The sequence below is a fragment of the Ursus maritimus genome, unplaced genomic scaffold (genome assembly GCF_017311325.1).
Source record: "Ursus maritimus isolate PB19 unplaced genomic scaffold, ASM1731132v1 scaffold_2, whole genome shotgun sequence".
In the NCBI taxonomy this organism is placed as follows: Eukaryota; Metazoa; Chordata; class Mammalia; order Carnivora; family Ursidae; genus Ursus; species Ursus maritimus.
In genome coordinates, this window is record NW_024424452.1 from 77,643,009 (window position 1) to 77,657,253 (window position 14,245).

The 14,245-nt window shown below is 37.3% G+C and overlaps 1 protein-coding gene and 1 pseudogene across 1 annotated transcript in view; one reads left to right on the forward strand and one right to left on the reverse strand.

The window, feature by feature from the left end:
- Positions 1–14,245, reverse strand: part of CENPL (centromere protein L) — a 21,372-nt gene continuing 7,127 nt past the window's right edge. Inside the window, exons 2-5 of the mRNA XM_008696473.2 lie at positions 12,449–12,625; positions 10,122–10,373; positions 5,032–5,574; positions 1–2,500 (exon numbers count right to left, since the gene is read on the reverse strand). Coding sequence (XP_008694695.1) covers positions 2,429–2,500; positions 5,032–5,574; positions 10,122–10,373; positions 12,449–12,622 — 1,041 coding nt within the window. The 5' untranslated portion in view covers positions 12,623–12,625 and the 3' untranslated portion in view covers positions 1–2,428. The remainder of the gene's footprint in view (positions 2,501–5,031; positions 5,575–10,121; positions 10,374–12,448; positions 12,626–14,245) is intronic.
- LOC103668871 lies at positions 5,768–8,655 on the forward strand (annotated as a pseudogene).

A 14,245-nucleotide genomic window follows, 5' to 3' on the forward strand; every position in this document is an offset into this window, starting at 1 on the left:
AGAGAGGGAGAAGCAGGCTCCCCGCTAAGCAGGGAGCCCGATGTGGGACTAGATCCCAGGACCCTGGGATTATGACCTGAGCCGAAGGCAGAAGCTTAACTGACTGAGCCACTGAGGCACCCGTTCTAACAATCTTTTAACTGTTTTCCCTTTCACTCTTGTCCACCTATAACTCATTCTCCCTCATATCGTATAAAACATAGATTAGGTAATATTACTCTCCTGCTTAAAACTTCAGTGGCTTCCCATTGCATTTAGAATAAAATCCAATCTCTTAACAGTATCTACAAAAACTTAGATGATGTAGATCTTGCCTCCCTCTATCAGGATTAAGTTTGGCTATGAGCAAGAGACCCAAAATAGCAACAGTTTACACAAGATAAAAGTTTACTTCTCTGGGGCGCCTGGGTGGCTGTCGGTTAAAAGCACTGACCCTTGATTTCAGCTCAGGTCATGATCTCAGGGTTGTGAGATCGAGCCCCGTGTCAGGCTCTGTGCTGGAGGTGGAGACTGCTTAAGACTCTCTCTCCCCCTCTGCCCCTAAAACCCTCCGTCTCTTAAAAAAAAAAAAAGTTTACTTCTCTGACACATAAGTCTAGAGGAAGACCACCCAAGGGTGGCAATGGGGTTCAGCTTTAAGTCCTTGAGGCACAAACTCCTTTCAGACCATGCTCTACCATCCCTATGACCTGACCTGCAGCCCCATGACCACAAAGAATCGCTAGTATTCTAGTCATTATACGTGTTCCAAGCAGAAAAGGTGGAAGAAGACTAAGAAAAAGGCAAAGGGTACATGCCTACTGTTTTTAAGGAAGACTCCTGGAAGCCCTACATGATCCTTCCGTTTATAGGCCATGGGTCAGAACTTAGTCATAGGACTATACAGAGCTCTGAGAAGGTCAGAAAAGGTCATCTTTATTCCGGACAGCCACATGCCCAGTCAAAAACCGGGAGCGATAACCGATGGAATGAGCTCTGCTGCACAGTCTCTTCCCTTGCATCTACTACTAGTCCGCCCTTCCTATGCTCCAGCCACACGGATTTCCTTTAGTCCTCAAACCAACCCAGTTCTTACCTCTCTCACGGCCTGTGCTCTTGCCATTTTACCTGTCTAGGATACCCTTGCACTCACCTTCACATAGCCCGTTCCCTCTCACCTCAGGACTCAGCTCAAATGTCACTTCCTCAGAGACCTTCTTCGACGACTATGTAAAAAATCACCGCCTTCTATAACCTACTGCCTTATTTTCTTTATAACGTTTCTCTCAACTGAAATTATCTTTTACCTTCCTCCACTAGAATATAATTTCCACATGACAGGGATCTTTTTTGTCTTCACTGCTATATCCCTGTTGCCCAATACAATTCCAAGTACACTGTAGGAGCTTAATATTAGTTAAATGAATGACTGTCTGACTCCAAAGCCCATGCTTTTTCCACTATCTCTGCTATTCATGCTATATGTGAAATAATACCCCATTCCAGAAGTTAACCTTTGTTTTTAGAATGACAGCCTATTAAAGTTATTTCCTTTCAAACAAATTGTTAAAAACGTCATTTATAAAGTAAAACAAAATCTTCCTGTGCTCAATAAATTAAAAGAAGAGATTTAGAGATTTAGATGTAGCGTCTTGGGCAGGTCTCCTAAATTGCTCAGTCTCATAGTCTGCATCTATAAAATGGAAGAGTTGGTTAAAACGCATTCGCTTAATCTGCAGATATTTACCAAGCATGGTGCTAAAGCAAAATCAGGGACATGAAGGTAAACAAGACAATTCCTGCCTCAAAAGAGGCTCCCAGTTGCCTTTGATTCCACATGATTGTTGGCTTGTAACCTTTGTGCTAGAGAAAAACCCTACGATCTCTCATTCCTGAGACATTAATTCAAGATCTGTCACCAAGACACTGATAAACACACTGCTTCATTTTAAAAGTGAATATTTAATTCAACATTGCAATAAGAATTGAACAGTATTAAAAACAGAAGCATATAAGTGGCTTAAAATAGTGTATATTAATCTCTAGTTTCCTTTGGAGGCGATTTTAATTGCCAACTCTTTACAGTGAAATGATCCAAATCAGAAATAATATTAGAGATACCTCGTTTGAATCCTAAAAATTTGATACAATAAACATTACATATTTTTTAGAAAGATGGTCCAAGAAAATAACAACTCAGCATTTTCTAGAGACTGGCATCCCAGATCATCAAGACTATTATCGAGCACCTGGCTGTGATTCCACTACCACCTTCTTTGTTCTTCTAGATGCTTCTTGAATTTCATCTGGGCAATTCCAAAGGACTGAGAGGAAAACAGATGCAGAGATAGATGCATATTTCTCCTGCAGGCCCTCTCAGCATAGCAATTAGACAAATAATCAGTGAGAAAAAAGTATATAATTCATCATTTATAGTCCCTACAAGACTTCAATCAATTTGAAAAATTGCCAGTTCTGTCAAATATGCCAAGACTCCAATAAGGTATTTATGACACAGAATCTGAAAAAACACAAAAAAACAGACATTTAAAATTAGAATTATGATAACAGGCAGTTTGATATTTGATAAATATTCCAGGCTTATTTTAAATTCCATACCTGCAAGCTAAGATGAACCCAAACCACTGCTGCTCTAAGTCAAATAAATTTTATTCTACTTAATGAAGACTACTAACTTTAATAAAAATATAACTATTAGTCAATGGTGCTTAGAAATAACTAAAGTTCTTATATTTCCTGACTTCCATGGATGGGCTGACTATCTGCATAAGGAGTAAGGAGAGGAAGGGTATCCCTGAACCCCTTGAATTTATATGCAAATCGAGTATGTACATTCTCTAGAAAGAGGTTCCAGAGCTTCCTTCTTCTCAAAGGGATACATGATTCCAAAAGTATCTTGTAGAAACTAAGCAGATGGCAGAAACCTAGTTAATAAACTAATTTCAAACTTCTGAGAGGCAGTACACTGTTACAGTTAAAAGGCAAAAGCTTTTGAGTCAGATGACTGGGTTCAAATTCAAACTCCACTTATTAGCTATGTGATCTCAGGGAACCTGCTTACCGCCTGTGTTAGTTTCCTCTTTACAACCTATGTCAATAGGTTGTTGTGAAAACTAAATGAGACAGTATACATAAAATGCTTAATAATGCCTAGCACCATTAGTGCTTAATAAATGTTCACTATCAAAACAAATTTAAAAATGTTAGCTATCATCATGGCATGATGTGAAGCTAGGAGCAAGTTACCATCTCACATCATTAAGAGAAGCTCTTAGTGGGGAGCCTGGGTGGCTCAGTAGAGTAAGCGTCTGACTTGATTTTGGCTGAGGTCATGATCTCAGGGTCATGGGATTGAGCCCAGGCGTCAAGCACTGATGGGGCTTCACGCTCAGCATGAAATCTGCTTATCCCTCTCCCTCTGCTCTCCCCTCCCACTCACTCGCTTTATCTCTAAAATAAATAAATAAAATCTTAAGGAAAAAAAAAAGATTCTTAGATGTAGTATAGACCAGATAAAAATCAATGTGCTAAAGAACTACCTTTATATTCATAAGAACACATTATACAAAACAGTTTTTAAATGCAGTTTACTAATAGAGTGTGGGCATATGAAAACAAAATCTTAAATATACAAGGACTTCATGAACACTGAATTCTGAGGTGCTAAAATGGAATTTTTTTCCTTTATAATATCAAAGTAACAAGATATAGTATAATCTTTCAAATGTTTTACTGCAAACCAAAGAAATAAATTTAACATCATGACCCAGTACAAGCAATACCTTTACCACATGTGAAACACTCATTTTTATATTTTCTATCATATTTCTTTCTTTTGTTTTTTAAAGCTGGTCTCTTCCGTCAAAATTATTTTCCAACTTACTATTGCATTATGACCTCCAGTTTGAAGAATACTAATATAGTACTTATGAAGTATGAGCTTTATGGAACCTAAGAGATAAGCATTCAAATATTGACTCCTCCTCAAAGCTACCTTGCAGGTATCGCTTTCACCTATCTTGGCCTGTTTCCTTGTTTTAAAAATGTGGATAAAAACACCTGCTACAGGGTTGCTCTAAAGATTAAAATTAAGGTGTATTTTTTTTTAATAATTTTTTTCTATTTCTTTTTTTTTTTTTAAAGATTTTATTTATTTATTTGACAGAGAGACAGCCAGCGAGAGAGGGAACACAAGCAGGGGGAGTGGGAGAGGAAGAAGCAGGCTCCTAGCGGAGGAGCCTGATGTGGGGCTCGATCTCATAACACCAGGATCACGCCCTGAGCCAAAGGCAGACGCCGCTGTGCCACCCAGGCATCCCGCATTGGAAGTATTTTGATATCCCCTTAGGAAAACTTAAATATATAGAAAAATAGAGAAAAGAGAACTCCCCTCCCCTCCATGTAATGTTGTCATGATTTTGGTCAAAACCAATATTCACTGTTTACTGTGAATATATTTTAATACGTTTTAAATATATTAATATATTATTATATTTAGTGCCTACTCTCAGTTTATTTCTGATACTTCCTCTAGTAAGTACTTCATAGAGACTAAAACAATGTCAATTATTTCTTTCCCAGTAGGGAGAGAAAAGCCTAAAATATAAAGATGACATCTTAGTTATGTATTTCTTGCTATAATTTTCTGATCTAACAGACGAAATCCTCTGCTGCTCCAATAATTACTTCAAAGTTTGACAAAATAATTTTTAAAGTTTCCAAGTTACTACAGAATAATTCCTATTATTACCAAAGCATTTTATTATTAATTATTATTAATAATAAATATTATTATTTGTATTATTACCTAATATTACCACACAGCATATAGTATTCTCCCATTATAAAGCTGTATCTAGAGGCTGAAGACTTTCTAGTAAATCATTTATAAAGCATAAAAGAAAATATCACTACTGTCTTGAATTAGCATTCAAATGTGTTTCTTCAATGTAGAAAATATGATTAACATACACTTTGAAAGCTATGCAACAATAAGGAAAAAATTACTTAACTAGATTTGTTCAAACTAACCTTTATTTTTCCATCAGTATGTGCTGAAGCTACAGATGTGGAAACACGGACCAATCTTGTGGCCGATAAATGAATTTTGAAATGCCTATGGAAATGTGAGTAAAGGCAGTCCATAAATAAGTCAACTTCCTCCTGAGTAACTTCTCCAGGTGTTTTGTGGACACTGTCCCACAAAGCTTTTGCATCCTCTGGATGTATGGCATAAGAAATGTCCAGACTTTGAGGGCTACAGGGTACAGACCAAAGAAACTCGGTAGCAGCCATATACTGGTCCATTTTGCATGCAGTCCACATAGCTGCCATCCAGGAAAGATTAAACGCATTGATTGCTAAGGGACTGAAATAACAATCGAAAGTTTTCTGAAACCACGTTCCTACTATGGCTGTATTCGTCTCTGCTCCATTTGCAAGGAATAAGGGTACACAGGTGAAATCTTCTGATACAGTCTCCAGAAGACTGTCTCCAAATATACAGCAGAACCAACCAGTCCATAACACTTTATGTTCTCTGTTCTCAGATGGCAGTTGAGATTTTGACAGAATCTATAAAGAAAAAAAAAGGTTCATTAAATTCAGAAGTACATTTCCTCCTAAATTACATCTTCTCAAAATTAGTACATTTAAAAATAAGACGATATGTTGTACTATTTGCCAAAAAAACACAAAGGGAATAATCTCCCTAATCATTATAAGGGTTTATTAAGTTAATTGACCTTCCTCCTAATATTATTAGGACATGGTATGGCAAGATCTTGGTGCACCCAAAATGCAAAATAAGGAATGCCAATAGGGTGTAACCAAGTACACTATCCTGAAAAAAAACCCTCAAAATCTCAAATTCAGAAGGAACTGTAAAAAGTCACCAAATCCAACATGCTTGAATTCTTCTGTTAAGGAAGAATTCGGGATTTCCTAAGGCAGCTCTATCAACTTAAAAATGTTCTCTCATATGTTAGGCCCAAAGTTTCCACCCTCAGGTCCTGTTTTCTCCCTTACGTGCATGTAGAACAAATCAAATCTAATTTCTCTCCTACAGGAAAAGCCCTTCAAATATTTGATGATCCCTATCGTATGTAAAGTTCAACATCCCCAGTTTCTTCAACCATTCCTCCTATGACATACATATGTCAGCATGGGAGTCATTCATAAGTGAATATGATTACTTCAAAAAGATGTGATTAAAGGACTGTGACCATCTTTAACCTAGACTATACTACTTTTAATATAATCAGTAGTTTTCTAATTTTTAGTTGACAGTTTACATAAATTATCCCTATTCATTTTTGCTGTTAATAGGTAAATCTCAGGGCACCTGGGTGGCTCAGGCAGTTAAGCAGTCAACTCTTGATTTCAGCTCAGGTCATGATCTCAGAGTCCTGAGAATGAACCCTACATCAGGCTCTGTGCTCAGCAGGGAGTGTGCTTGAGATTCTCTCCCTCTCTGTCTGCCCCTCCCCCTCCCCTGTGTGCTCTCTAAAGTAAATAAATGGTAAATCTTAAAAAAAAAAAAAAAAAAAAAAGTAAACCTCCCCTAATCTTAGAGGTGGTATATTTATTTCTATTAAAATTTTAATGTTTTTCAAGTTGACCCATTGCACCAATCCATTCAGATTTTTAAGAATCTTGATTATGTTTTCTAGCAGACTAACCTCTCAAACTTCAAATCTATAAACTACATGACAAACATACCTTCTAGATATTCATAGTTTTAAAATTTGACCAAGATAAAGTGAAGGTCACAGCCCAGTATCATATTCCTTTAGAGATAATTATTTTAACAGCTACTTTTAGTATATTTCCCCTTCTTGTTCAAGAGATTATAAGAGTCTCAAAAGCCTTAAAGCCCATATAGGTCTATCACACTTTCATAACCTAAAAGTTCTGTAAGTCTGAGAAGAAATGAGATTTAACATGGGCACTATTAGGACACTCTACTAAGAGTTCAAGAGGTCATTTCTATTTCTCACAAGAAGATTTGCCTGTTGACATGCAAATCACGTCCCTTCTCTGGGCATCAACTGTTTCATTTGACAAAGACTGCTGTCTACCCAGTACCTATTTTCCTTCCACAATAAAACTGTGCTTTTAATGAGGTGGCAAAGTACCCACTAAAAAAGAAAGATTTCCTAGTCTGCCTTCCACCTGGGATGTAGAGAAGTTGTTGGGTCTTAGCAGTTTCATTAAAGATTTGCTCAGTGGCAGGCACCCTATTTGCCCTCCTACTTCCTGCCTGGAACTTGCAGAGAATATTTAGAGCTTCAGGAGCCATCTCAGACTACAGTGCAACCTTAAGGATAGAAGCCATGCACCAAGGATGATGGAGAGATAGAAGGAGCCTAGATTATTAATTCATAAAGCACATACCAACCTTGAACACCTCACCTCCGAACACTTTTTTGTAAGACAAATAAGCCTCTACCTATTAAACCTCAAGACAGATGTTTAATTCACGGGTATTTAGGCTTTCTGTTTTATGCAGCTAAACCCAATCCTAGGACTCTTGAAGATCCTTGCCAGTATCATGATCTAGACCAGGGGTTAGCAAATTTTTTCTGTGAAAGCCAGACAGTAAATGTTTTAGGCTTTGCAAGCCATATGGTCTCTGCAGCAAATACTAAAACATGCTGTTGCAGCACAAAAGCAGCCATAGACAACATGTAAACAAATGGAAGGAGCACTGTTCCAATAGAACCGTATTTACAAAAACAGGAACAAAAACAAGCAGCAGGTCAGATCTGGCCTGCAGGCCACAGTTTGCTGACCCCTGATCTATACAAATAAACAAAATTAGGCCTTTTTCACTATTTCAGAATTTAATTTATAATGACTAAGAGGAGTTCACTCAGAAGAAACAGGAGTATCGGGCATGAATAATAAATCCAGTTTCTTAATAAATCCAAAGATAGAGGGATAAAGCGCTGCCGGGTGACTGCCGCTGAGGCCGAGAAGGTGCCTGCGGACAAGCGCAGAGGAAGGGGAGCTGCCCCTGGCTGCCGCCGCCACGCTGGCCGCCCAGGAGTGCGAACAGAGGCTGAAGCCGAGTGAAGATCGAAAGTTAAATCACCAGGAAGTTGTGGAGGAAGATAAAAGACTTAAATTACCAAAAACTGGGAGGCTAAAAAAGCTCGTTTGGAATGGGAGCTGAAGGAAGAAGAAAAGAAAAAAGAATGTGCAGCAAGAGGGGCGGACTATGAGTAAGTGAAGCTACTGGAGACAGGGCAGAAGAGGCAGAAAGATGGGAGAGGAAGAAGAGGAGGAAAAACCCTGACCTGGGATTCTCTAGACTGTGCTGCTGCCCCCTTATCCAGTATTATCGGCTGACCAAGCGGACCAAACCTTACATGGAAACTTATGAGACTGAGAGAAAAACACGGAGAGGCGTTCTACCCAACGTCCAACAGTCTTCTTCATGGAACACATGTGCCCTCCACAGAGGAGACTGATAGGATGGTCATAGACTTGGAAAAGCAAACTGAAAAACGAGACCCGTATAGCCATCCTTATAATGATGATGCAGACACTGACTACGTTAATTAAAGAAAAGCCAAATTCAACAAGAAGGCAGAAAGATTCTATGGGAAATATACAGCTAAACAGAACTTAGAAAGCGGAACAGCAGTCTAATCTCCTTTAGGAACTCGGGACGCCTGGGTGGCTCAGTCGATTAAGCGTCTGCCTTTGGCTCAGGTCATGATCCCAGGGTCTTGGGATTGGGTCCCACATTGGTTTCCCTGCTCATCGGGGAGCCTGCTTCTCCCTCTGCCTGCCTCTCCCCGTTTGTGCTCCCTCTCTCACTCTTGCTCACTCTCTCTGGAAAATAAATATATAAATCTTAAAAAAAAAAATCTCCTTTAGGAACTGTTTTGAATGCCAAATTATAACAGTAAACCAGGACTATTACATTTCCTTTTATAATTTTAAAGTGTTCTATGACTATGTATTTTCATGCTTATATATTTATTATTCACTCATTTCAGAAAAAAAGTCATGTATTTCTGTGTTCAAAATAAATAAATCCAAAGATAGTCATATTACTTTTATTTATTTTTGTTTTTTTAAAGATTTTATTTATTTATTGGACAGAGACAGACACAGCGAGAGACGGAACACCAGCAGGGGGAGTGGGAGAGGGAGTGCAGGCTTCCCGCGGAGCAGGGAGCCGGAAGCTGGCTGGATCCCAGGACCCTAGGATCATGACCTGACCCAAAGGCAGACGATTAACAACTGAGCCACCCAGGCGCCCCTGACAAATTACTGTTAAATACTACACACAAGAAGGAATGTTACATTTCTAAGAGTAACGTGGCATGAATATATCACAACATACGATGATAGATTATATATATATATATATTTTTTTTTTTTTTTGCTAAAATTCCACTTCTAGGAATTATTCCATAGAATTGTACAGATACACTTACAAAAATGTGGTATTCTTAATGACATGAGTAATTATCTACAACATTATTACTAATTAAAAAAAGACCATATGCAAAAGCACAGGCAATACAATCCCAATTTTAGTAGATCCAGAGAGCCAACAGATGTATGTATGTTCGTGAGAGATATTTATAGTTTAGATAATCTTTGTCTAGTTTTAGCATTAGGTAATGCTGGCCTCACAGAATGAGTTAGGAAGTATTCCCTCTGGTTTTATACTCTGAAGAGATTGTAGAAAACTGATTTCTTTCTTAAATGTTCAGCAGAATTCACCAATGAACCCATCTGGGCCTGATGCTTTCTGTTTTGGAAAGTATTGACTGAATTTCTTTAATAAATAGAGGCTTACTCAGATTGTCTACTGCCAAATAGATGTATACCAAAATGTTAAACTGTGGTTTTCAATTTTCTTTGTATTTTTATGTATTTTCTAAGCTTTCTAAAATAAACATGACTATAATGTAATTGGAAAAAAAACCTTTTTAATTCGGCCATATCTAATTACTATAATTTGGTCAAACAACACATAAAATAGGTAATAAATCACAAGCTTATAATTTTTTTAAATGGTAAGAAAATACCACAATTTCTAAACCAAGACAGTGCAGATTCTTTTCCCCTGGGAAGCAAGGATTGCCTATATAACATACCTGGACGAGAAATGCTTCAGGGTCTCTTTGTGTTCCCTTCATTCCTAGGAGAGTGGAGAAAGTCACTTTGATGTTGAAGTCTTCTCCCACTTCCACAGCAAGCCCTTTTTGCTTTTCAGCAGCAATAAATGCACTCAGAAGTCTAGAATATTCTTTGAGATTAGTATAGGAGAATTTATACAGAGGAGTTAAACTATATAAAGTCCATTGTTTATTCAGAAGGAATGCAACTTTTTGAGGATCATTATCTTCCTACAGAAAAAAAAAAAAGACAAAAGCAGTTTAAATTCTCATTTACTAATATCTCCTAATTCTTAATCACAGTATTTTAAATATTTAATACAGATCTATTACTGGGTACCTCATCTTTACACTCCAGCCAAAATAGTTTGCAGGACTCTGAAGATCCCTGAACAAGCCTTTTCATTTGCTGTACCTTTTCTGTACCTTTGCTGTACCAAAAATACTCTTCCCACATGTGTTCACATGGCATGTTTCTTTCCTTCACTCAGGTCTGTCCAAGTGTCACTCAAGAGGCTACCCTGTCTAATTTTGTCTCACTCCAATTTTGTCACTTATATCTCCTTAACATGCTTTTTTCCACAGCATTTATTACTATATGACATATGTTTGTCTGATTTTTATTGTCTTTTTGTCTATTTTATTAGGTGCTATATCTCTAGCACCTAGAATAGCTGTTCAATAAATATTTACTTGATGAACATTTATGTTTGACTTATAGAAATTTAAAATTATAGATTTTGAAAATAGTAACTATTCCTGCAACACTTAATTTGTTTTAATTATGTAATTTTCTTGAACGTTTGGCAGTAAATCCACTCTATGACACAATGTCAAATTCAGTAGATTAAATAAAAAGATACTTGGGAGCACTTTTGCCATGTTCTATTAGAACCATGGGTACCATCAAAAACAAAAACCCTTCCTTCATATTGGCCCTACGGCATTATTGAGGGTCTTCACAAACACCCCCATACAGGTTCCTACTTTTATCCTGAATTGAATTTTTCTATAAATTCATACTTTCTGACATAGTCTTATAGCTCCCAACTGTCTTTTGGAACTTTCATTACAGCTGTCTACTTGATAAAAATATTTCTTCTGACTAGAGTTCATGGAAACTTTTATAAAACTTGTATAAAAAGTTTTTTCTTGTTATGATCAAACGGTATGGGAAAATTATTTGTTTCACAGAGATAAGGAAATGAATTGGACATTCCAATCTTTAATTTATATACAATTTCTATTTATGGTTAGGAACCATCACTTTCATTACCAGCACTAGTAATTTAAGAAGCTTTTCAGAAAGAAGCAAAAATTTTCCCATATCTCAAGAGATATGAGGCACACAGCATGGACAAGAAAACAAGACTATAGGGAGGATGTGGGTGACTGATCAGCCAGACTCGTTGCTATGTTTCTCAAAACGACACATCAAACCCACACTGACTAGGGTTTTATTTCATGTTCCAGTGAAATCACAAATTACCAGTGATATAAACCTTCAGAGTTGTTTATGAATAATCAAAACAGAGAATGTTGCCAGCAGACAAATTGGAGACAATATAAACACCAAAATAACTTAGTAATGATTCAGAAAAATTTGAAAAACAAAAATTCGTTAAGTCCAATAAATGAATGAATGAGAAATGAGAAGGGTTTACAACAGAATGCCAAAGGCTGGTTGATAAATATGGAGCAAATGGAGTTGGAAAATCATTATAGTGTGACCATCATAATAAAGATAGAATCAGGCAAATATTATCGATGGATGTTAAGGGTAAAGGGAAATTTTGATGAGGAACAGAATATTTACATTATCCTAAACTGTCTCCCAAACTGCTTATTAGATGCAGAGAGGAATAAAACAGTAACCACTGGGCAACGTCTTGAAAGTATGATCAAAACTGACATCACCTCTGTGCTACCAGATGTTATTCCCCAAAAAGGACACAACAGCCTCTGTGCTATATTCCAGCCAATACATAGCTTCAATCTAACCATGAGGAAACATCAGACAAATACAAAACGAAGAATAGTCTATCTGAAAAGGAAAGGGGAGAAAACTACATTCTTCAAAACGTCAATGTCATTAAAGAAAAGAAATACTATGGAAATGCTCCAGATTAAAGGAAGTTAAAAGATATAACAGGGGTGGTATTGATAGTATAAATAATTGTTTGTTTTTGCTATTTCTCATTTATTACCTGAGAGATTAAGTAGATACTAAAAATATTAAAACGTAACACAAATCAAAATGTTTTGCTCACAGATTTCCGTAACATGAAGGAGCACAAAAGGCGTACCTGTAATTGTGAACACTGAGGAATTTTCCTTCGAGGTGGAGTTGGGATAAATGAAGTCTGCTTCCTGACTGATTCTAATCGTTTCTGCAAAGGGGTGGCACCTATAAAATAATCTTTAAGCTTTGAGGATGCACTGTGCCTAGGAGTCGATTCCGGTGTGTCATAAGAATCCATGGTCTACATAAAATGAAAGAAAACCAGAATTCTGAACACTAAAAAGTTAATTCATGCTCACAGTTTCACTGATTCTTCTTCTCCTTGCTATAAAGGAATTCTTTTTTCCCTTCCTCTCCCTGCCCGCCCCCCCCCACCAAAGTTTTGACTTTTCACCAAGTCATTTCTCTTTGGTTACAGGCTATTTTTATGAGTATCTTACCCATACCTCAAACACAGAATGTTCAAAACTAAATTCAACTCCTTTCCATCCTCCTCCAAAAGTTAGCTGGCCCATTTTCATATTCCTCTCAATTTTGCTAAATTCATTTAAAGTGGGAGAAAAGTATTCTCCCACTTTCATTCTTGAACATGTAGTCATTAAGCACATACTTTCAAGTTTTTCCTTCAATAGTCTCTGTCATCCATTCCTAAAGCTACTTCTAGGTTCTTACTACCGTATCTATGGGTAATCCATTCTTCAACCATGACACTTTATTTTTAGTTGCCTGTGCAAAAAAATTCACAGTGATGAGAAAAATTCTACTTTTCTACTGACCACATTTTTCATAATTCAGCTTGTCCTTATCCTACTTCTCCTAGGCATAAACATATTCTCGTCTTCATGTTTTTGCCTATCAATCAGGTTCCTTATCTGAAGTGCCCTTTTTCCATTTCACCTCCTTTAGGACCATGCTTGAATTTGATCACTTTTCAAGTAGTAGAGTTTTGTTAATCTTTTTTCCCCAGAATACCTATGTTACACACTTCTGTCTGTATGAATAGCTCATTCCTGGGCAATGTGTATGGGGGAATAGTTGAGTGTATAGAATGAGATCTCAGAGGCAAATATTTTTTAAAAACCCTCTAGATGAATCTAATAAAATCTTTCAATAAAATGTTTGGAGATTAATAATATACCAGCCCATATAGCTCTCCTTGATCATCTAGTCTGTACCACTTAATTTGGCCCAGATTCATACACTTCCCTGTACTATTTTTTGGTGTGCATTTTTTCCTCTTCCCAACAAGACTAAAATACTTTGACTGAAATCCTGCTTTCTAGATCTCTTGAATTATTACCCTAATACAATGCTGAGTGTTCTTTAATTGTTAGCAAGTATTGTGGGGTTGGGAGTGGGTTGTTTTTGTTTTTTGTAGTTTCAAGTTTTTCTTTAAATTCCAGTTAGTTAACATACAATATAATCTTAGTTCCAGGAGTAGAATTTAGTGATTCATCACTTAAATACAACACTCAGTGCTCATCACAACAAGTGCCCTCCTTAATACCCATCACCCATTTAACCCACCCCCCTCCTCCCACCTCCCCTAACAAGCATCGGTTTAAATGGACAGAAGAATTTCATAGAACTCTGAAATTATAACTTTTGTTGAAAAGAATTATGATTTAAAAGTTATAATAATTACTTCCAAGTATTGGCACAGTTACCCTTTGATAAAAGTTTTTCACAAATGAAAACTTGTAGGGGCACCTGGGTGACTCAGTCAGTTAAGCATCTGCCTTTAGCTCAGGTCATTATCCCAGGGTGCCGGGGATAAAGCCCCACATGGGGCCCCCTGCTCAGCGGGAAGTCTGTTTCTCCCTCTCCCTCTGCTCCTCCCTCCCGCTTGTGTGTGGCGCCC